The 21084-nt window shown below is 45.2% G+C and overlaps 1 protein-coding gene across 2 annotated transcripts; it reads left to right on the top strand.

Annotated features, from left to right (window-relative positions):
• Nucleotides 1-209: 209 nt before the first annotated feature.
• On the top strand, nt 210-20165 carry LOC119481600 (insulin receptor substrate 2-B). 2 transcript variants are annotated; one of them, XM_037758699.1, is made up of 2 exons: nt 210-5097; nt 14870-15159. In XM_037758699.1, the coding sequence occupies exons 1-2, from the start codon at nt 957-959 to the stop codon at nt 14905-14907; spliced, it is 4179 nt and encodes a 1392-aa protein (XP_037614627.1). In that variant the 5' UTR covers nt 210-956; the 3' UTR covers nt 14908-15159. The 2 variants fall into 2 exon arrangements, with proteins under 2 accessions (XP_037614627.1, XP_037614628.1); XM_037758700.1 differs by lacking the exon at nt 14870-15159 and adding an exon at nt 19637-20165 and having other exon boundaries at nt 213-5097.
• Nucleotides 20166-21084: the final 919 nt, after the last annotated feature.

Raw genomic sequence — 21084 nt, 5'->3', positions numbered from 1 at the left:
AGGCTAAAGATTTAAAAAAAAAAAAAGATTTATTATTATTAATAATAAAAAGAAGAAGAAGAAGAAGAAGAAGAATTATCATTGTTATTATTATTAATACATTGTTATTAACAATTTATTACTATTATTATCAGTTGTTATTATTAATATATTGTCATTGACTATTTATTATTATTATTATTATTATTATTATTATCATTATTATTATTATTATTATTATTATTATTATGTCTAAAATAAAAGTAAAAATCTAAAAGACTTGACCCAAGACCTGTGTCTGCTCCCAGCGACAGGGAGAAGACTCCTGGTGTCTCTTTGGCCTGTCTGCAGCTCTGGGATCAGCTCTCTACGTCTACACAGTTGCTGTAAAACCTAACGACAGACTCCAGATCAGCCATACAAAGTCACCGCCTTATTTTTAACTTCTATAAGACTCCGTGTGATATGATTGGTCACAGCTATTGACGCAAGGCACTAATATCTTACAGTGATTGGCCGGCTCTCCTGTCACGGAATGTCAGTCAAACTGATGGTCCAATCAGAGCCCGTGTCTGAGTCTTTGTTCCTCCCGTTTGGTGTGTGACGCAGAGGGTCATGTGTTGTTTGTGCTCTGGCCCGTAGAGATGTGTACCGGAGGAGAAGGGAACGGGTTGCTAACCGAGCTAGCCGGATCCTCCCGCTTTCAGAGCCGCGGCTGAGCGTGGTCATGTTGCACACGGTAGGATTCAGTCCGTGAAGAAAGCCCGCTGTGGAATCCCCGCCTCGCTGCGGAGCAAACCGGCGAAGGGACTTGTTCTTTGACGGAATAACAAAGCCGGTCCGTGTGGACTGCAGATCTGAGCCGTGCGAGTTAGCTGGCCTAGCCGGACTCGGGAGCTCGTCTCCCACAACAAGAATGGGGTCTAGGTCCACTCGGATTAGCTTGCTAGTAAAGTGACCTTTGATTGTATTCTCTGATGGCAAATTTCACGAATTACCAGGAAGGTAAGGCAGCGATGTTGATGTTGGAGACGCAGCAGAGGGACACGGGGACGAAAGCCGCGGCCGCAAACGGAGACGGCTCGGCCGGGGAACCCCCTTCCCCGGTAATTAATGTCGGCGGCGGCGGCGGCAGCGGCTCTCGCTTCCATCAACATCTACCGCCCTCCAACCACCTCCACCTCCACCATCACCTCCTCAGCCACCACCACCCGCCAAAGGATCATCACTACCAGCTGGCTCCGCAGCATCTATCCGGAGAAAGCATCGCAGAGTCCGCAGGAAGGAAAGCCTCGTCCTCGTCTCTCAGCCAGGTACACACCGCTGAAGAGCCCGCCGCTTCCTCCGCCGCTTCCTCCACCGCTAGCAGCCATGTATACGCGGCTGTGAACGTCGCTAACACCTCGGACGCTGTGGATGATATTCGCAAATGTGGCTATTTAAGAAAGCAAAAACACGGACACAAGAGGTTTTTTGTGCTGCGGGCTGCCAGCCACCTCGGGCCGAGCCGCCTGGAGTACTACGACAGCGAGAAGAAATTCAGGAGCTGCCTGCGCTCTGCTGCCGCGGCCGCCGCCAGCGGTGGAGCGGTCGCCCCTTCTCCGCCGAAAAGGGTTATTTACCTCTACCAGTGCTTCACGGTGAACAAAAGGGCGGATTCCAAAAACAAACACCTCATTGCCCTTTACACTAAGGACGAGTACTTTGCTATTGTGGCTGAAAACGAGCAGGAGCAAGAGGACTGGTACGTAGCTGTCAGTGAGCTGATGAGTGAGGGCAAAAAAGGGCACGTTGATTCCGATGATCTAGATGATGGATATGGTACAGTCACCCCTGGTACCGTGTTTAAAGAGGTGTGGCAGGTGAATGTGAAACCTAAAGGACTGGGTCAAACTAAAAACCTCACAGGTGTTTACCGGCTATGCCTCTCAACTAAAACCATTCACCTCGTAAAGTTGAACTCTGAAACGCCCTGTGTTAACCTCCAGCTGATGAATATCAGACGTTGTGGACATTCAGAAAGCTTCTTTTTCATCGAGGTGGGTCGCTCCTCCTCTATCGGACCCGGGGAGATATGGATGCAGGTGGACGATTCTGTCGTGGCGCAAAACATGCATGAGACCATCTTGGAGACGATGAAAGCCCTGAAAGCCTTTGCAGAGTTTCGGCCCAGGAGTAAGAGCCAGTCGTCAGGCTCCAACCCCATGCCGTTTATCACAACGCGGCGCCACTTGGGCAACCTGCCGCCGAGCCAGACGGGACTGCAGCGGCGGTCGAGGACGGAGTCGGTCGTCGGCACGCCGCCGTCAAGTAAGAGCTCTGGAGCTAGTGGTTATCGCTTCCGAACATCCAGTGAGGGCGAGGGGACGATGAACCGGCCGTTCCGCTCCGCCACAGGAAGTCTGGTTCACCTTAACTCGGCACGGGCACATCATGGTCGTCAGGAAGGGGGTGGCAGTAGCAGTGGGAGTGGTGTCGCCACAGGAAACGCTGGCACGAGCACAGGCAGCGGCCGCTATGTCAGAGCCATCCCAGGGTCGTCGTCCACCTACCACGCCCGCTCCGCCTCGCTGCCAGTCTCCCACTTCCCCTCCACCACCAGTCCAGTGAGCGTCTCCTCCAGCAGCGGCCATGGCTCCGTCTCCGACACGCTCACCCGCCCGTCAAGCGCCTCGATATGCGGCTCCCCATCTGACGGCGGCTTCAACTCCTCAGATGAGTATGGCTCCAGTCCCGGTGATTTCCGGTACTTCCGGGTGCGGAGTAACACGCCAGACTCCCTGGGCAACACCCCACCAATCAGAGAAGAGAACTGTCTAAATGATTACATGGCCATGGGCTGGAACCGGGAGGTTTTTGGCACCAGTGGGAGCTCTGGAAACAACAGTGGCGGTGACACGCCACGGGACGAGAGCACGTCGACAACAGAGGATGAGCGCTTTTCTTCATCATCATCATTGAGGAGGAGGACACACTCTTTCTCCAGACCAGCAGGTGGTGCAACAGGCGGTTCTGGAGTAGCGGTTTACCAGAAAATGACCCAGACAAACTTCTCATTGGATGAGGGGTCAGATGTTGTGTTGCCATTTGGCAGCGGGCTGCTTCGCGGTGGGCCGTCATCCTCCTCTTCCTCACTCCGCTCTGACTACAGCTCCTGTTCCGAGCACAGCCAGCAGAGCCGTCCCTCCACGCTCTCCCGGACGGAGGCCGGTAGCGAGCGCCCGCCCCTCTCCTCCTCTGCCTCTGCCAAGGAAGACAGCGGCTACATGCCCATGATGTGTGGCGTGGCTGCGTCGCCGCGGGACACGCCTCCCGACTATATGCCTATGCAACCCAGCTCTCACTCCCATCCCATCTCCCATTCCCCGCAGTTTCACAGTCCAGCTTTAGGTCCCCGTTCAGCCCAGCTCCAGTCCCAATCCTCCACAGACTCCCACGGCTACATGATGATGCTCCCAGGGGGCAGCGGCAGCTCCCCTTCCCCAGGCCAGGCCTCTCCCAGCCCTCACAGTAGCTCCAGCATGACAGGCGCCAGCGGGAGTGACAGCATAGCAGAGAGACCTGAGAATGGGGAATATATGGACATGTCGTACTGCAGCAGTGGGGGGCGCAAGCTCTCAAATGAAGGGAGCAGTGGGTATTACACACCTGGTACACCTGAGGGCACCCCAAAGTCTTACAGCCCTTATTTCTCCCTCCCTCGCTCCTACAAGGCCCCCACCAGAGAGCGAGATGAGAAAGAGTATGGGGAGTATGTTCCTATGAGTTCTCCTGCCAAGCCCGTCTATTCATCTGTTGCCACAGCTTCCACGTCAACGCCAGAGAAGAGGGGTGGGGGAGGTAGTAGCACCTCCACCCCCTCTCACCCACCCCCGCCTTATGGCGCTCACCATACGACCGCAGCGATGGCCGACCGACGGGTCGTGAGGCCCAACCGCCTCCCTTTAGGCAGGAGAAGTTTCCACGGTCCACTGCGGGTTAGTGAGCCCTCCACGGCGTCAGCAGGCACCTCCACCTCAGTCCCTGCTACTGTCAGCTCCTCTGAAGGGCCCTCCAGTCCTGGGGAGTATATTAACATTGAGTTTGGGGATCACTACCCCCATCAACAACAGCCCCCTGCTTATCCTCTCTCTGCCCAAGACGAAGCGCCTTCCCTCGGATCCAATGAACACCGTCACTCTCCTCACCAGGATTATATGAGTGTGGAGGTAGCGGCAGACCAGCAGGACAGCGCTGGATGTCTGGGTAAAAATCAGTCACCCAGACCCAGCCTTGTCGCCCCCTGGAACCCACCCAGCTATATCCGGCCCCTGGCTAGCAATCCTGGGGCGCTGGCCTCCCCTGGAGTCCCCGCCGGAGGCCACTGGAGGTCAATGGGGGACGACTACACGGACATGACGTTTAACCTCAGCAGAGGTGAGAGGACGCAAACGAGCCCCACGGCCATGCTGCAGCATCTCTGCGTGATAGAGGGACGTTATGGCCATGCCTCCCCCTCATCCATTTCTCCCCCTCTCCCTCCGTCAAGCCCAGGAAGGGTGCCGACACAACAGCTGGAGCCCAAGGTGGTTCGGGCCGACCCCCAAGGCAGGAGGAGGCACAGCTCGGAGACGTTCTCCTCCACGTCCTCCTCTAATTCAACGCCCTCTGGGGGAGGACTTCCCCCCTCTTCCTCCGCCACCCACCCGACACCGGCCAACACCACGGCCCCCAACGGCTCTTACCTAACGGAGGGTCAGGCTTCCAGGTGGGCCAGCTCTGCTTCTTTTGACAGTATGTGGGTGTCAATGGAGGGTCTAGGGGATTCGACGGCTCATGCTCCAGTAAGAGCCATGGAAATGGGCCCAGCCTCCGGGACCTCAGCATCCTCCTCTTCCTCGGGGGCTGGAGGCGGCAGGATGTGCAGGAACATGTCTGTGGGCTACCAGAACGGACTGAACTACATTGCCTTGGAGCTGAGGGAGGACGGGAGTAATACGGGAGCCATGGCGTCAGGAGCTGGTAGCAGCAACGGGAGCTCGGTGGCGGCGGGGGCGGGGGCGGTGCCTCTGCCGGAGAACGGAGCCTACGCCAGTATAGACTTCACCAAATCTGATGGAGTCACCACTACAACCAAGGGTGAGTAAATACAAGCAAAGAACGTATATTGCCAAAAGGTGAAAGTCAGTTGTTCCTTCCGTTGCAACGTCAGCGCCCAGCAGCAAAGCTACGCTTCCTCCATTTTGGACAGAAAGTAACTACCAGAAGCAGGTAAAACGTTCACCTAAAAAGTGCCACACAAAAGTAAAACAAAAATATTTCAATTATATTGTCATATTCTACCGAAATGACCTGTGTTGAACAATAAAACACTTTACATATAATAAGCAATTTCAGTCCAAAATGGCAGCAGCAGCAACTGGAGTTGTCTCTTTTATATAAACTTCTATACTCTTTGATGCAAGTGTGGGTTACTGGGAAACAAATAATGCTACATTTTGTCTCCTCTGACAGCCATTGTTTAAAGTTTCTTTTCTATTTTCATATTTAGCAGGAAAACTCTCGTTGGTTTTCTCGAGTTTACACAAAAGCCAGCAAGTGTATGGAAAAATCTAGTGTCTTGCCGTGTGTGTGCGTAAAAGAGAGCAAGTGTTACAGTTATTTTGGATTTCAGTGAGGAAAAAATATCCCTAAGTGCTGCGTGCTATTATTAGTCGCATTATATCAATTTGCAGCTCCTCTAGTGAATCTATTTTGGATGAAGTCTCTGTGATCTTGACAAGGCTGCGTTCAGGCGCTTTTTGAGCAGCCAGACGTTGTCTTTGAAGGCATCTGTCCAGGGAGCTGAAGTCTGGGCTATAACAGTGTGCTGGTGCAGGAAGTGGCACCAATACGCGGTTCATCTTGAGGTCTGTGTGTGTGTGTGTGTGTGTGCAAGCAGACTGGTAGACAATTAGCTTGCTGAATGAACTGAGGTTTATCTGAGGTCAAGTGTGGACTGAATCACCCAAAAAGACTTCCTGTGTTTGTAGCTCTCTGTGCCTGTCTGTGCACGTGCCGCTGTTTTCTTTGTGTCAGCATGTGTGCACAGTGTACTTCATGTGTGGGTGTTCGCAGCCCTTTTGTCTGCTGTAAGGCTGTCACTTAAGACACTTTTCTACATCTTTGGAAAAAATATATTTATTTACACAAAACAGGGATGTGTGCAGTGCCAGCAGGAGCAGGTAGCATTATGGCATCTGTCACTGAAGCTCCATTGTGTTCATGTTTTGAGGTGTTAATTAAACTCTGGGGTCAATTTTGAGGCCATAGTTTGTTACAGCTATTATTTTAATCATTGATTAATCTGCAGATAATTTTCTCAGATAATCATTTAGGCTTTAACGTGTAGGGCTGCAACTTATTTTCATTGTTGATTAACCTTTCGAATATTTTCTTGATTAATCGATTAGTGGTTTGGTCTACAAAATGTCAGAAAATGGTTTAAATCAGTGTTTCCTCAAAGCCCGAGATGACGTCCTCAAATGTCTTGTTTTGTCCTCAACTCAAAGATATTCAGTTTACTGTCATAGAGGAGGAAAGAAACCAGAAAATATTCACATTTAAGAAGCTGGAATCAGAGAATTTTGACTTTTTTCTTAAAAAGTTACTGAAACCGATTAATTGATTATCAACGTAGTTGGTGATTAGTGTAATAGTTGACAACTAATCGATTAATCGTTGCAGCTCTAATAGTTTGTATAAAAAAATAAGATTATAGTTCACAGCCGCTTCACCTCGCCATCAGACAGCCCTTTCAGACGGGGAAGCCACCAGACTCTGTTCACAAAAACAGTCATTTTACCTCGCAGGACACGTTAGTTCGGATTCGAAAGTCACACAACAACACATACTAACTAACCGATCGATGCAGCGGTAGACCAGCAACTCCCGTGTTCTGTGAGGTAAAATTACTGCTTTTGTGAATGGAGTCTGGTCTGGTGGCTTCAGTTCCTTGTCAGAAAGGGCTGTGTGATGGCGAAGTTAAGCATTTAAAATATAGCGTACACTTAAACGGATTCCTTTTTAGGAGACTAAAATATGTTTTTCTGCTGCTTCTGTCTACAGCTGCTTTACCTCGCCGTCAGACAGCTCTTTCCGACAGGATACTGAAGCTGTTATATGGCTTTCTTCAAAGCCACCAGACTCCATTCACAAAAACAGTAATTTTATCTCACAGAACACGGGAGTATAGCTTAGACATAACCCCACTTCAGAACTAACCCTTTTAGTTATTTCCAAACTTAGCACAGCTGACTTAGCTAGTGCTAGCGATCAGATTATTCATTACCTTATTGATAAGCTTACTGTGGTAACCTACGTTACTGCTTTTTGCTAACGGCTAAGTGGGCGTTTCCATTTGAAAAACCCCGGAAATTGTCGGCAAAATCAGGTGGAATGTATTTTTCTCCCATTTTCAGTACCTCTTTTTTGTTTTAAATGTCACCGTTATCTAATGTAATTTGCATTGGAATATACATATATTGAATAATACTACATTTCCTTGAACTTGTAGTTGTACTGTAGCATGCAGCGAGACATGCTGCGGCTTTAAAGTCCAGACATGGATGTGCGTGTGTGCCACTAACTCTTAGTGCTGAGGTTAGGTCTACAGCCGGTGTGGTAGAGACGGCGTGCACGTATCAAGAGGGCGAAAAAGAGGATGTTTTGACTCCGTCCTCAGTCTTTCGCTTCCTCTTTGATCACCTCCTTTTTCTATTTCACCCACTCGTCCTCTCTTATACTCTCCTCCCTCACTTCCTCCCCGAATTTTAGTGTCTCGCTTTGTGTGTGTGTGTGTGTGTGTGTGTGTGTGTGCATGACTCAGGATTCTCTGCAAACGCCGACTGACTCATTTGTTTATCGTGGTGCTGAACGGAGATGAAAGAGCTTGTGTGTGTGCTTGTGTGTGTGCGTGTGTGTGGTAAATCAGTGCTGAATGTGTGGAGATCAACTGACACTCAAAGCGCTCAAGCACATCCTATTGTGTGTGTTTGTCCGTCTGTCTGTGTGTACTTTTGTTTTCAGCTGCTGCCAGCAGGTTCATTAAGTGTGTGTGTGTGTGTGTGTTGGTTCATGCAGTTCAAGGCAACGTTCAAAAATGTTAATCCATGCTCACACACACACACAGTCTGCGTTATGTGTGTGTGTGTGTGTGTGTGTGTGTATGTGTTGGTCTGCATCTAGGTAGGCGTGTGTGTGTGTGTGTGTGTGTGTGTGTGTGTGTGTGTGTGTGTGTGTTTATACGCGCTGAGTCATGGCAGGCAGCCTTTGATGTGGCGCCGTAATTGCGGCGGCAGCGTGTCAAGGCACACAGCGGGGCCGGGAGGAAACGCATCATCATCACCCAGGAATGCACTTCCTCTCAGCTGCGGTGTTGAACTGATACAGGCACACCTGGATCCTTGACCCAGAGGGGGGGGGGACTAGCTTTCTGTCCAGCTGTCAAGGAAATTTAGTTTGATCCTATGAAATGTTGTTGTGAATATTAGATAAAACATGAATTCAGCTGCGTGGGGGTTAAATGGGTGAACACATGGAGGTTTACATCGAGGTTGCAGATACATATTCTACATTGTCGATATTTTTCACCATTTTCTGACATTTTATAGACCAAACAACTAATCGATTAATCAGATTAATCAATGTGGATCAGTGTTTCCCAAAGCCCAAGATGACGTCCTCAAATGTCTTATTTTTTTTCCACAACTCAAAGATATTCAGTTTACTGTCAGAGGAGGAAAGAAACCAGAAAATGTTCACATTTAAGAAGCTGCAATCAGAGAAATTTAGACTATTTTTTCTTAACAAATTACTCAAACCGATTAATCGATTATCTAAATAGTTGGAGATTCATTTAATAGTTGACACCTAATCGAATAATTGGTCCAGCTCTAATAGTTTGTATAAAATCTTTCTCTGCTGACTGGAAATAGTATATACAACTTGAAATTTTACATTTTTATGATCCAACTTTAACTTTAATTTCATTGTGTTCATAGTGTACCATCAGTTTAAGGGCTCTGCACACTTTACAGGTTAAATTATAAACCTCAGACACACACACATACATCCATTAATTCAGTTAATCTGTTAATTAGAAAGCCTCGTAACAGCACTCATACCGTTGATTTGGTCACAACTGTGGAGCCAACATGATACCTGGGGCCAAAACCAGAATGAATTTGAGAAATTCAAACATATTTTTCTGCAAAAATATATATATATGTTTTTCATTTAACAAAAGAAGCCAAACTAAAGTGTTAAATGTCGGGCTGCAACCAACCATTATTTTCCTTGTCGATTATTTTCTGGATTAATCTATTAGTTGTTTTTGTCTATAAAATGTCAGAAAATGGTGAAAAATATCGATCAGTGTTTAAAAAATTACAAATACGATAAATTATCAAAATAGTTGTTGATTCATTTAATAGTTGACAACTAATTGATTAATCGTTGCGTCTCTACAAACAACTAATCAATTAATCGCGAAAACAATCGACAGATTAATCGACAGTGAAAATAATGGTTAGTTGCTGCTAGGGATGTTAATAATTAAATGTTAACCGACATTAAGCATTTGAACTGTTTAACGCTATCGGTTAAAACGGTTAAAAGAAATGTTAATAATTAATTCAAAAGCTGAGCGGCTCAGAGGAGCAGCTCGTCACTTTAATGAAAAAGCTGGTCCACCTTAACAGCCCACCTTAAGAGGCGGAGCCGGAGTTGCAGGATACAGGAAGTCGGCTCCGGTCTCCAGCTCGCTTGAGCGGAGCGGAGGAGTTGTAGTTTCGTAGCATTTATTCACCGACAAATAAACTGTCCACACACTGCTATACCTACGATCACAGCTAGAACGCCACCAACAACCTCACTCTCACCACCAACACACACACACGGTCTGTTGGACACTCACTAAAGTTACTCAGACTACGTATGCGGCGGCGGAAAGCACGAAGCCTCCGGCAATGCTAGAGCTGCTAACGTAGCACAAATACACACACTGTTTGTTGGACACTCACTAAAGTTACGCCGGACAGACACACAGCTGACAACCTGCTAAACTAAACTAAATGTGTGGTGGAGACTTTTACTGGGAAAGTGGCTGCATGTCCGCGACACTACACGCAGCATCGTAGCTGCTAAGTTAACGCTCCCGGACGGTGAACTGGAGACTCCCGTCAACCAATATCTGTTGTTCTCCTGCAGCTGGTGCGAGGCACAAATCTTGTTGGTTAACGGTTAATAATTGGTTAATGAGGGTCGATTATCGGTTAAGAATTTTTTCCAAAATGAGCATCCCTAGTTGCCGCCCTTTAGGAGGATGACATGAAAGAACGCCAGATGCCTACAAGGCGGCGAAAGGTTAAAGTTGGTTCAGGAGAGGAAGTTTTTTAGATGTAAGTGACAACGGTGGGAACCTGCCCTTTTCTCCCGCTCCCCCGCCCCCAAGTGGATAAGAGGTGGTAAAGGGTTAGTCAGAGTGTGAGGCAGGGTTATCTCTCCGAGAGCGAGGGCTGAGCAGTAAGATGTGAGAGGAGATGGTACGAGGCTGCCCTTTCCTCTCTCGTTCCCACCTCCACAGCCAGGCCCTTCTATATTTACAGGTCTATTTCCAGACTGACATGAATTTATGGGCCGGTCCGAGGCATACTCGTAACAGGACCCCCCTTTTTGCTCAGTGTGTTGCATGCAGAGGTCTCTCTTAAATAGCCAGATATACATGCCCACAGATGTTAGAATTATTAACCATCATGCATGCACACAAAGCAATTTAGATTTTAGCAGCCATTCTGAACGTCACAGGGACGTTTACGGCTCTCTAAAAGCCCCACAGAGGTTGTGCCTGTTTTAGTGTCTATTTAGTAAATACATCATGTTAAAATAACTCCCACTGTTTGATGAGCACCTTAATTCAAAGCACTGACATGCTAGATGGGCTCTTAGCATGGGTGGCCCGCACTGAAGAGCATGGGAATCTATAAACCCCGGCAGTGTTGGTGTCCATTGAGCTAAACAGGGAATTGATCCCCTAACCCTGGACGGGTTGGCGCCAGCAGGGTTCCCATTGGTCAATGAATTCCTGGAGTATTACTGAATTTAAGGAGGTGTTTCCCAGAGGTTTGGATTTCAGTTTTCTGCTTTTCAAAGAAGTCGATAACTTTGATAGAAAATGAATCTGCTGCTGTTTTGTGGTTAGAAATGGTCCGCCGGTGCCTACATTGGTATTTTTGCTTAGTGTGATGTCATTTCTTGGGAGTATCTTCATATGCTTCATATCCCTAAAATCTGTACAACCTCAGCTCAAAGGTTATGGAAGTCAAGAAACCTTAATAGTTGATACAAGTATTGAAATTGTGTCATAAATACAAAACTGAATTTTTTTTTTGTTTACGTATTGTATTGTTTTATTCTGTTATCTACGTATGTTTGAATAGTGGTCGTGGCCCCGCCCCTTCCGCTACGTAGCCAAGATGGCGACAGTTGAGTGTGGAAAGTGTCCAGCTTTCCACACTCAACGATCTGACCGTTTTGAGTACAACATCCGGATACTTTGAGTGCACTGCATTTTGCTGTACTTCCCAATTGGAACGCACTTATGCACTCAAAATAGTGAGTGTAAGTACAGAAGTATGCGAATTGGAACACACCGCATGTGTTTTTGGCCGTCGCCATCTTGGTTTCAAAGAAAGAAACTATCATTGAAGTAGAGAAGGGAAGTTTTTCGAGTCTTGCAAATTAAACAAAGTCACGGTTAATAATTGAGCTCCGTGACACCAAAGAGTGGAACGTCCTGCAGCGCCTACTCAGAGGGACATGTTGTGTCTCATCGGTAATAAATGGACCTAAACACTGTCAGCTATGTGGTCTCAGGTTTTTAGTTACTCTTAGTGTAGATTTCATAGGTGGTCCTGAGCATTACTCAATCACTGAGGGCTCCAGCTTCTCTGCAGGAACTCCCGTTTCTTCTTCATGTCTTTTCTTCCTTCATGTTCCTCTTGCTTTCTTTCTTTTTTTATGCTTTTTGTCTCTCTCAGACATACGGGAATGATAAAGCAGGATTTTACTAGAGAACCCCTCGACTCACTGGAATGTGACGTTGCATAACTTTATTACACAAAGTGTGTGTGTGTGTGTGTGTGTGTGTGTGTTTTTTAAATATTTTATTCAATCATCTTCTCGTAAAAACAAATTTAACAAGACAATAGACCCGATAATAGTGTTTGTGCATGGCATATAATAAACTGTGATAAGTCATTTCCAATATGCTGGGCAATATGACAATATATATATCATCAAAACAATATAAAATGATTTGCATATATCTTTCTATTGCTTCTATTGCGATATAGTTATATCTTTATGTTACGTAAATCAACGTGTTTTTATTATCGATTACGTCGTCTCATCACCTGAGCCCTACTGGACAATAAAAGTTTATTATGAGTCAGTACTGTCACAATACTCAGGTGCTGATTCGATATTTATTGCAATTTTTAAGTATTGTGATTCAATATTATGATTTATTGTGATTTTTGTTTTTAACACTAGACCATGGGAAAAAAGTTGAATCATACACTTCTAGGGACTTTTACTTTGGAAAATCTCTATATTTATCCAGTAAAAATGTTTGAATTTCAGTATGTATGTACTCAGAGACGTCCTGAAGTCAAATATATCAGTCATTGTCAGGAATTATTCATAAAAAAATAATTACTGGCAACCCAAAAATCTAAGAATAAAGACATTTCCCTCTTAATTTAGAGGTATTTTCTTGAAACGGATATGACGTCACGTTACTCAGACTACAACAATAAAAGAAACAACTTCCTTCTATTTCTGGCTAGACTCAAATGAAGCAAATATATCAATTCAGGTGTTAAAAATCGATTAAAAAAAGTGTAAAAAAAAAAATCACAATAAATATATTTTTTTTACCCCCACCTCTATATTTGACTCGCTCTGGCACAGCAAGATGACGTCTCCATTCTTAAGCCCGCCTACTTGAGCTCTGATTGGTTTTAATGGGTTTTTTTGCAACCAGGAAAACAGTCATCAATTTATACAACAGCAGACCTATTTTAATAACAATATTTTTAGATGTGGGCAGCGATTCAGAGGTCTGGAAAAAGGGAAATTAATCCACTGATGTATATAAAACAATGGATCATATTTTTCCAGTCTTATCTGGAATAATCCTGATCAGGTATATATGCCTGTATTTACCCTCTGTCTGAAAAGCTCTGTTTTAGTGCATTTCGACGGAATTGCGAAGAAATTGCAACAGAATTGCGTTGTTAGGCAACAGCTTGGATCCATGTGTACTTCCTGTCAGCTGATGACATTAACGTACACTGCAACCAGGAATAAACTGGAACACATTTAGAATGTTTACGTTTAAATCTGTTTAAAGGGTCTATATATTGTACATTTGTGACATCGCAAAGAAATCAGAAATCCTGACAGCTTGTTTCAAATGCAGAGTTTCCGAATACGGGCTGTGTGTATTTCCCTGTGGATTGAGCAGTTCGATACTTCACAGTATTTATATACAACTTAAGCCTGCTTTATGATAAAAAAAACATAAAAATCTCACTTTTTTTTATAATATGGGACCTTTTAAAGGGTGTAAAAATAAAAATATCAAAATAAGCCCCTTAGCTGCCGATTGCTCTGTGAAACTTAAATCCAGAATCTGTGAAATTATTAAGCTGTTCAACAGATCTGGGGGGACGAAAACCGATCGTTTTCAAGTCCGCTTTCGTTCCTCGATCCGCACTTAAAAGGCCGTTGCCCCCCCCTCCCAGCTGTCACGCCGGCCCGTGACAGGTCAACACGTTACGCTCGCTGTTCACTCCCATAATGCCTTTCATCTGTTGTCCCAGCTGGGTGAATGGGGTTTAAGGACAGAGACACACACAGAGAGAGAGAGAGAGAGAGAGAGAGAGAGGCGGTCACGGCTCCGAACACCTGCCCGTGTTGCAACGACACAACAAGCTGTTAGCTAATGCAGGTGTTTTTATAACCCCAGTGTGTGTGAGTGAGAGAGACGGAGGTCAGACCAGGTCAGTCGGGCTTGTGTCCTAAGAGAGTTGTTTTGATCAAAGTCCACGTCTGGACTGCAGAGAAACTCAAGAGAGTCTCTCTCTCTGTGTCGTAGTGATGTCACCATACCAGAAATCTAGTAGTCGATACCGATACCAGTTAAATTCCACGGTTCTTGATACCAACTCGATGCCACGGTAAAACAATAAATTCTTCATCATACACTCCATTATTACCATTTCCATGCTGGTTTTTGTTAGGAAGTTAAACAGGTCATAATCCCTCTCTATTATCTATTTTATATTGCTGTGTAAGCATCTCCTTCAAACAACTGGATGTATTCAAGTTGTTCACCAAAAACGACATTCTACAAGGTTACATTTGAACGCATCATAACGTTAGATTCGCCCAATACTAATTTTTACCGAATATTAGAGCGTCGTATACGCATCTTAATATAAATCAATGGCACCAGACGTGTTGAAATCAGCAGGCGGGAGCTAGTTAACATTAGCGGTTAGCAGCCGGTAAGCAGCACAGTCCTGCACGGAGCTAATGGCTAACAGCTAATGTTAGCTAGCTCTCGTCCTGCCGATTTTCAACACGGCTTTGTTGTTCACAATGTAGTTGTCTGGGAAAAATGGGCTGATGGTGAGTTTACATCATCCCAAAGACATTTTCTATTCCCCCGGGATGCCATTAGTCTCGAGCCCCGACAGTACCTGCGGTACTGTAGAAAAAGGAGTACGTCACATATTCCGAATTTTGGCATCAGTTCTCGTGACGTCCCTAGTCTGTCTCGGTGTCTGTGTCTCTGCAAAAACAGTGCATTTCCTGTCGCTGCTTCACAATAAAAGTCATTAAGTCCACGGTCCTGGGAAGCAACGGTGGTCCGGGCGAGGGGTTCTGCAACACAGAACAGAGCGACCGTCTCTGGCCCAGCGAGTTGGATCCCTCCCCCCTCCCCCGGGCCGACGCGCTTGTCTGACGGGCAAAACTGGTAATATACATTATTACTTTGCATTATTGCTCTACTCTCGACAGCTTCCTAAATGTGAAGCCAAAACATGTCGTTAGAATCTCATCCCGATATCTCACTGCATTGAGATGGCCTTCAATGATGACAAGCCTTGTTTTGCCAATGAGGGAGATGCCGCCCCACACCATGACACTGCCCCCACCAAAAGCTGTTACTCCATCGGTACAACAATCAGCATAGCGTTCTCCACGTCGTCTCCATACTTTGACCCTGCCATCCAACTTTTGCAGACAGAACCTGGACTCATCACTGAACATGACATTCCCCCACATGTTCAGGTTCCATTGTCTGTGTTGTCGACACCAGCGCCAACGGCCCTGACGATGAAGGGCAGTCATTGCAGGCTTCCTGGTAGCCTCATGAGAATACACTGTTTACCATTGGCAGAGCATTTTGGCAATTTTTCTTGGGCGCTCCCCACATAATCAGCTGTGCTGCTCATCCCACAAATACATGATCCTTACAAGTTGGACATTATTGTGAAGGTAAATAAACAGGCTTTCCAACCATGTAAAATTCCCAGTTTATATTAGATAGAACTAAATGACTCTTCTATATAATATACTGTCATGAAAGAGAAACAGCAAACAAATCATTCAAATAATCGATATGACTGGATAAAATCAAAAAGAGGAGGCTGATTTGGTAGCAGCTCTGCTGGTTGTCTCTCGGTCTCCGACGTGTTTTGCAGTGTCAGTTTTTTCCCCCAAGTAAATAGTTTTTTTCTCTTGAGTTTTATTTTGGCGAAGAACTTCTGCAGTGCATCGACGTAGCAGGAAGTGTTGCTCTTCCTCTACCGCTGGTTGTTGCCACATCTTCTTTGGGTTGCCAGGTTTGTCTGCGTCTCCCAGGTGTGGTCACTTTCCTTTGACTGTAATGTGGCTGGTGTTCAGGCTGTGCTGAGTCTTTCTATCAGTCCGTCCGTCCATCCCTCCATCCCTCCAACCCTCCAACCCTCCATCCTTCCATCCCTCCATCCCTCCAACCCTCCAACCCTTCATCCCCGTGGCTGACAAACAGAGCAGCAGCATTCCAGCAGTGCCCCCTGTCAAAGCATCTATATTGTGGCGTGCTGCTCACATTGTAGTGTCGGACAAAGCCTCGCTCTCAGTGGAATAACCCAGCTGGACGGCGGCCATCGCCAGGGTCACTCGGGGCCGCCGGGGCCGCACCAAAACAAGCCGACGTGACAGCCGGTGGCCCCGGCCATGATAGAAGGGCAGGAAACAAACTTTTATGTTTGTGTCTGCTGGCAGCGAGCTGAATCCAAAGTTCACCAGCCACGCTCACTTATTTACCAGGCAAACACTTTTCTTTTTATACAGCGAGTAGTTTGAGCCAAGCCGCCGCCGCCGCCGCCGCCTCGCTCAGAGATGTCTTACATCTGGGCTGCTTCTTTTAAGCGCTTTTTTCTGACAGTGAACGCACCTTGGTGAAACCTCCCGATTTGTTTTTTGTGTACATGAGTGAAAACAAATTCATTCACCAAGACAGCCTGCCCAGGCGGGAAAAAACTGTTTTGTTTTTCTTCTAGTTTTGTAAATGAAACAGTGGGCTTTGAAAAGGTTTTGGGGTTGTGCAGGGCTGCATTTACCCTCTGAAAATCCCCCCCCAAATTGGGAGAAGTGAGGTTTTGACTCCTCTGCAGCGAACCCAAAGCCAGACAGATTCCAGAAGGCACCACTTGGCTTCAAAATGTCCAAAAACAACTAATATTGTCAGTCCAAAACCACGGTCAGTGAACCAGCCACATTCCTCTCTCTCTCTCTCTCTCTCTCTCTCTCTCTCTCTCTCTCTCCCTCTCTCTCTCTCTCTCTTTCTCTCTCTCTTTCTCTCTCTCTCTCTCTCTCTTTCTCTCTCTCTCTCTCTCTCTCTCTCTCTCTCTCTCTCTCTCTCTCTCTCTCTCTCTCTCTGTCTCTCTGTCTCTGTGTGTGTGTGTGACACATCAGGAAAATAGAAAACAACTTTTTCCCCCCATTGGCCAGAGCAGCTTTCACTTTTCTGAATGCTTCTTATTTTCACGGCTGCAATTTCAGATTATTTTCATGATCGATAACAGTGAAAGTGCTCGTCACAAACTCCTGAGGCCTAAAGGTGACTTCTTAAAATTATGGTGGCAACTAGCGATTATTTTCATTGTTGATTAATCTGTAGATTATTTTCTTGATTAGTTGTTTGGTTTATAAAATGTCAGTAAAATGGTGAAAAATGCTGATCAGTGTTTCCTAAAGCCCAAGATAACATCCTCAAATGTCAAAGTCACATTTAAAAAGCTGGAATAACAGAATTATTCCTTTTTTTCCTTTAAAAATGACTCATAACGATGAATTTGCTTATCAAAATAGTTTGCGATTAATTTAATAGTTGACAAATAATCGTTTAATTGTTGCAGCTCTACTTAAAGTGACTTTTTGTCCTAAACCCAAAGATGCAAATCACCACATTTTAGAAACTAAAACTCTTAAATATTTAGCAAGTTTTTGCTTTGAAAAATTACTATTACATGAATTCAACTATTAAACTAGTTGCTAGTTAGTTTTCTGTAATTTGAGCTCAGATAACCTTTTTAAGTGAATAATCGAACTCTTAAAGGTCCCATATCGTGCTCATTTTCAGGTTCATACTTGTATTTTGAGTTTCTAATAGAACATGTTTACATACTGTAATCTTAAAAAAACAACTTTATTTTCCTCATACTGTCGGCCTGAATATACCTGTATTTACCCTCTGTCTGAAACACTCCGTTTTAGTGCATTTCAATGGAATTGCAACATAATTGTGTTGCCAGGCAACAGCTTGGGTCCATGTTTACTTCCTGTCAGCTGATGTTATTTACATACACTGCACCAGGAAATAAACTGGGACACATTTAGAATGTTTACATTTAAAACAGTGTAATGGTCTTAATATTGTATATTTATGACATCACAAATGGACAGAAATCCTAACAGCTTGTTTCAAATGCACAATTTCTGAATACGGGCTGTGTGTGTATCTCCGTATACTGAGCGTTTTGATAGTTAAACAGTATCTATAAAGCACTTAAATCTTAAATAAAAGGCATGAAAATCTCACTTTTTACAATATGGGACCTTTTAAACTTTAAAATATTCAGCAGATGATATGTTTAGAGCTGGACAGATATATTAGTGGACAAAAATATTATCGGCTGATCCCACATCTTTTCGAAAACTATCACAAAATATAGATAGTCAACGGCCTTTTTTTTCCTCTATGATTAACACGAGACGATGACGAGATGGCACCGATATCCATATTAGGGATGTCACGAGAACCGATACTTCGGTACCAAGTCGGTTCCAAAATTCTAAAACACGTGACGGTACTCGGTTTTCTACAGTTCCGAAGGTACCGTACGATGCCTGCAGGGTCTGAAATTAACACCCACCGAGCGCCAGATGCAGCTGCTTGGGTCCTCTGCGCTCTCTGTCGAAGTTTGACACACACACACATCGCCGTGCAGCAGCAAGATCCAGAGATGCAGAGATCCTTTATGTTCGAGAAGAACATTCACTCGTGAGGGAAAAAAACTGAACTGAACAAACTGAATTTCTATCTTTTGTTGCTTATTGCTAAATATCTGGAAAGTTGTGTTTTTTTATTGAACTCTGGACTCTTTATTTCCGGTGAATGTTACTGGGATTTGATTATCTTACACGTAACGCCCCAGATCCACCTAGTTTGAACCGATCTGACAGCATCCAATCAAGTTTCAGGAGAAAACCATGAAGAACTAACATTGTTACTGAGCACCAGTTGGATCCAGTTACTCTGCTGTTAAAATGACGTTACATCTGGTGAAGAGCTCAAATGGCCTGTTTAGGACTCGAGTCACAGACTTGAGACTTACTTGTGACTTGCAAAACAATGACTTGGTCCCACCTCTGGTAGCCTGTACATGGTGAAATGTCACCATGTCAGTGAATTTAAACTACTGCAATCTGAGGATATATCTAGACACATGTACACATTACATGGGATTTATTTATTTATTTTTTAACCGTGGTATCGAATTTGCTATCGAGAATCGTGGAAATTCACTGGTATTGCTATCGACTACTAGATTTCTGGTATTGTGACATCCCTAATCCACGACGATATCTACGTCGCCAACGACGATATCAAACATGTTATATTGTCGATGCAAAAAAAAGGGGCCTAATTGATCCCTAATTGGGATCCTGCCCCATCAGGGGTCGGGCGCACCACCGGCCCGTCTCGCCCGCACCGTCGGGGAGGTGGAGCGTGAGGACCAGAAAGATGGTGACGAGAGGTTAACGTCACGCTGCCGTTAAGTGGTATCGGTGCCGTTGTATCGGAGCCGTTTTGCGAGTACGAGTACATGAGCACAGTATCGGACCCGATACTTGATTCCAGTATCGGTATCGGTGCATCCCTACTTATGTGTATAAAACATTTAATATCAGTTATTATATTGTCATCAGAAACATCCCGACCTCTTTATTGTGTGTTTAAAGCTTATGATGATGGATTGCTTACCTCTCTTGTTTTCTCTGTCATTTTCTCCCTCAGACTGAGCGATGGGACGATAAAGGTTCCCCACCTTCCTCCTCCTCCTCCTCCTCTTCCTCCTCCTCTCTCTGCTTGGGACGCTTGACTCTGCCGGTGACCTCTGACCTCTTCACCCAGACTGAGAAGCCGCTCCCTTCAACAACAACATCACAACAGATGACAAAAACGCTTGCAGTTTTTTATAAGTGTATTTCATCTTTTATTTTGTTTGTGTTTTATATGCATATCTTGTCCTGTTTTTTTTTTTTGATATTCCCCCCCCCCTCACAATCGATGCTGCCAGTGTGCGCTGCTTTTTTCAACAGACATCGGTCAGTGAACTTTGGTTGAGGGTGGGGGGGGTGGCGTCAACAGAACCGTAGATAATCCCATTATCAGGTTGTTTTCCATACGGTATTAAAAAAGGGAGGCTGGAATACTAAGCAAAGGCATTATGGTACAGAAACCTTTATGTTGCGTTGAATTTAAGATATTAATTTTTATCTTTTATTATTATTTTTTTTTTTTTACCCACATGCATAACCCTTCCTCAATATGGTACCGAACAGTTATTATACATCGTGGATAAAGTTGTGGTAGAGAATGTTTTTTACCCCCTTAAATGGTACGAGCTCGTTTAGCCTCCGAGGCGGCAAGTGGCGTTGCACAAGTATCGTGCTTGTTCCCGTAATGGAGTATACAATTTTGGGGAACACACAGCTGCGGTACAGCCCCGGTATGGGAAACCTTAAAAAGCATTCATATTCTGTAGCACATATTATTATTTATTTGTTGCGATAGGTACAAATATTCCGGTACATTTCTTTGTTTGCATTCATGACGGCGGCGGTACTCAGCGGGGCGGCGGAAGAACGCCGACTGCCAAATCGAACGCTTAAGTTTGTCTCGTCTCCGAGCCGCTCTGCAAAGCTGTTTGAAGGGATAGTTTATGGGAAATACCCTGTTTCGCTTTTTTGTCGAGAGTTAGATGAGAAGATTGATATCACCCTCATGTCTGTGAAATATGAAGCAGATTTGTTCCGAGTGTCCGAGTAGTTTTTTTTTTGTGCGGCCGCTTCGAGCGCTTGTAGTTGAAAATCTTTATTTCTGCTGGAGAAAAAGTGCTATACGGACACGCAGCCTAGCTTAGCATCAGGAGACACTTCTTCACAGAGATTTGATCCAAAGTATACTGGAGCACTCAGTTTTAAGGGATAGTTTGGGTGTTTTGTAGTGTGGTTTTATGAGGTACTTCTCCATAGTCAGTGTATTACCTCCAGTAGATGACGGTCGGCTTGCCCCCAGTTTAGAGAAACAGACAGGAGTACCAGCACAGGGGCAAAGTGATGTACTGCTGTGGACGGGGGGGCAGCAGCAACACGGATTTTAGACACCTAAAAAAATCTGTTTAAAGGGACTGTTTGTAACTTTTTAAGCGTATAAATGTACCGGGTCGGGACACATGCGCG

The sequence above is a fragment of the Sebastes umbrosus genome, chromosome 22 (genome assembly GCF_015220745.1).
Source record: "Sebastes umbrosus isolate fSebUmb1 chromosome 22, fSebUmb1.pri, whole genome shotgun sequence".
In the NCBI taxonomy this organism is placed as follows: Eukaryota; Metazoa; Chordata; class Actinopteri; order Perciformes; family Sebastidae; genus Sebastes; species Sebastes umbrosus.
The sequence above is the reverse complement of the archived record's forward strand: the minus strand, read 5'-3'. Positions and strand labels throughout refer to the sequence as shown.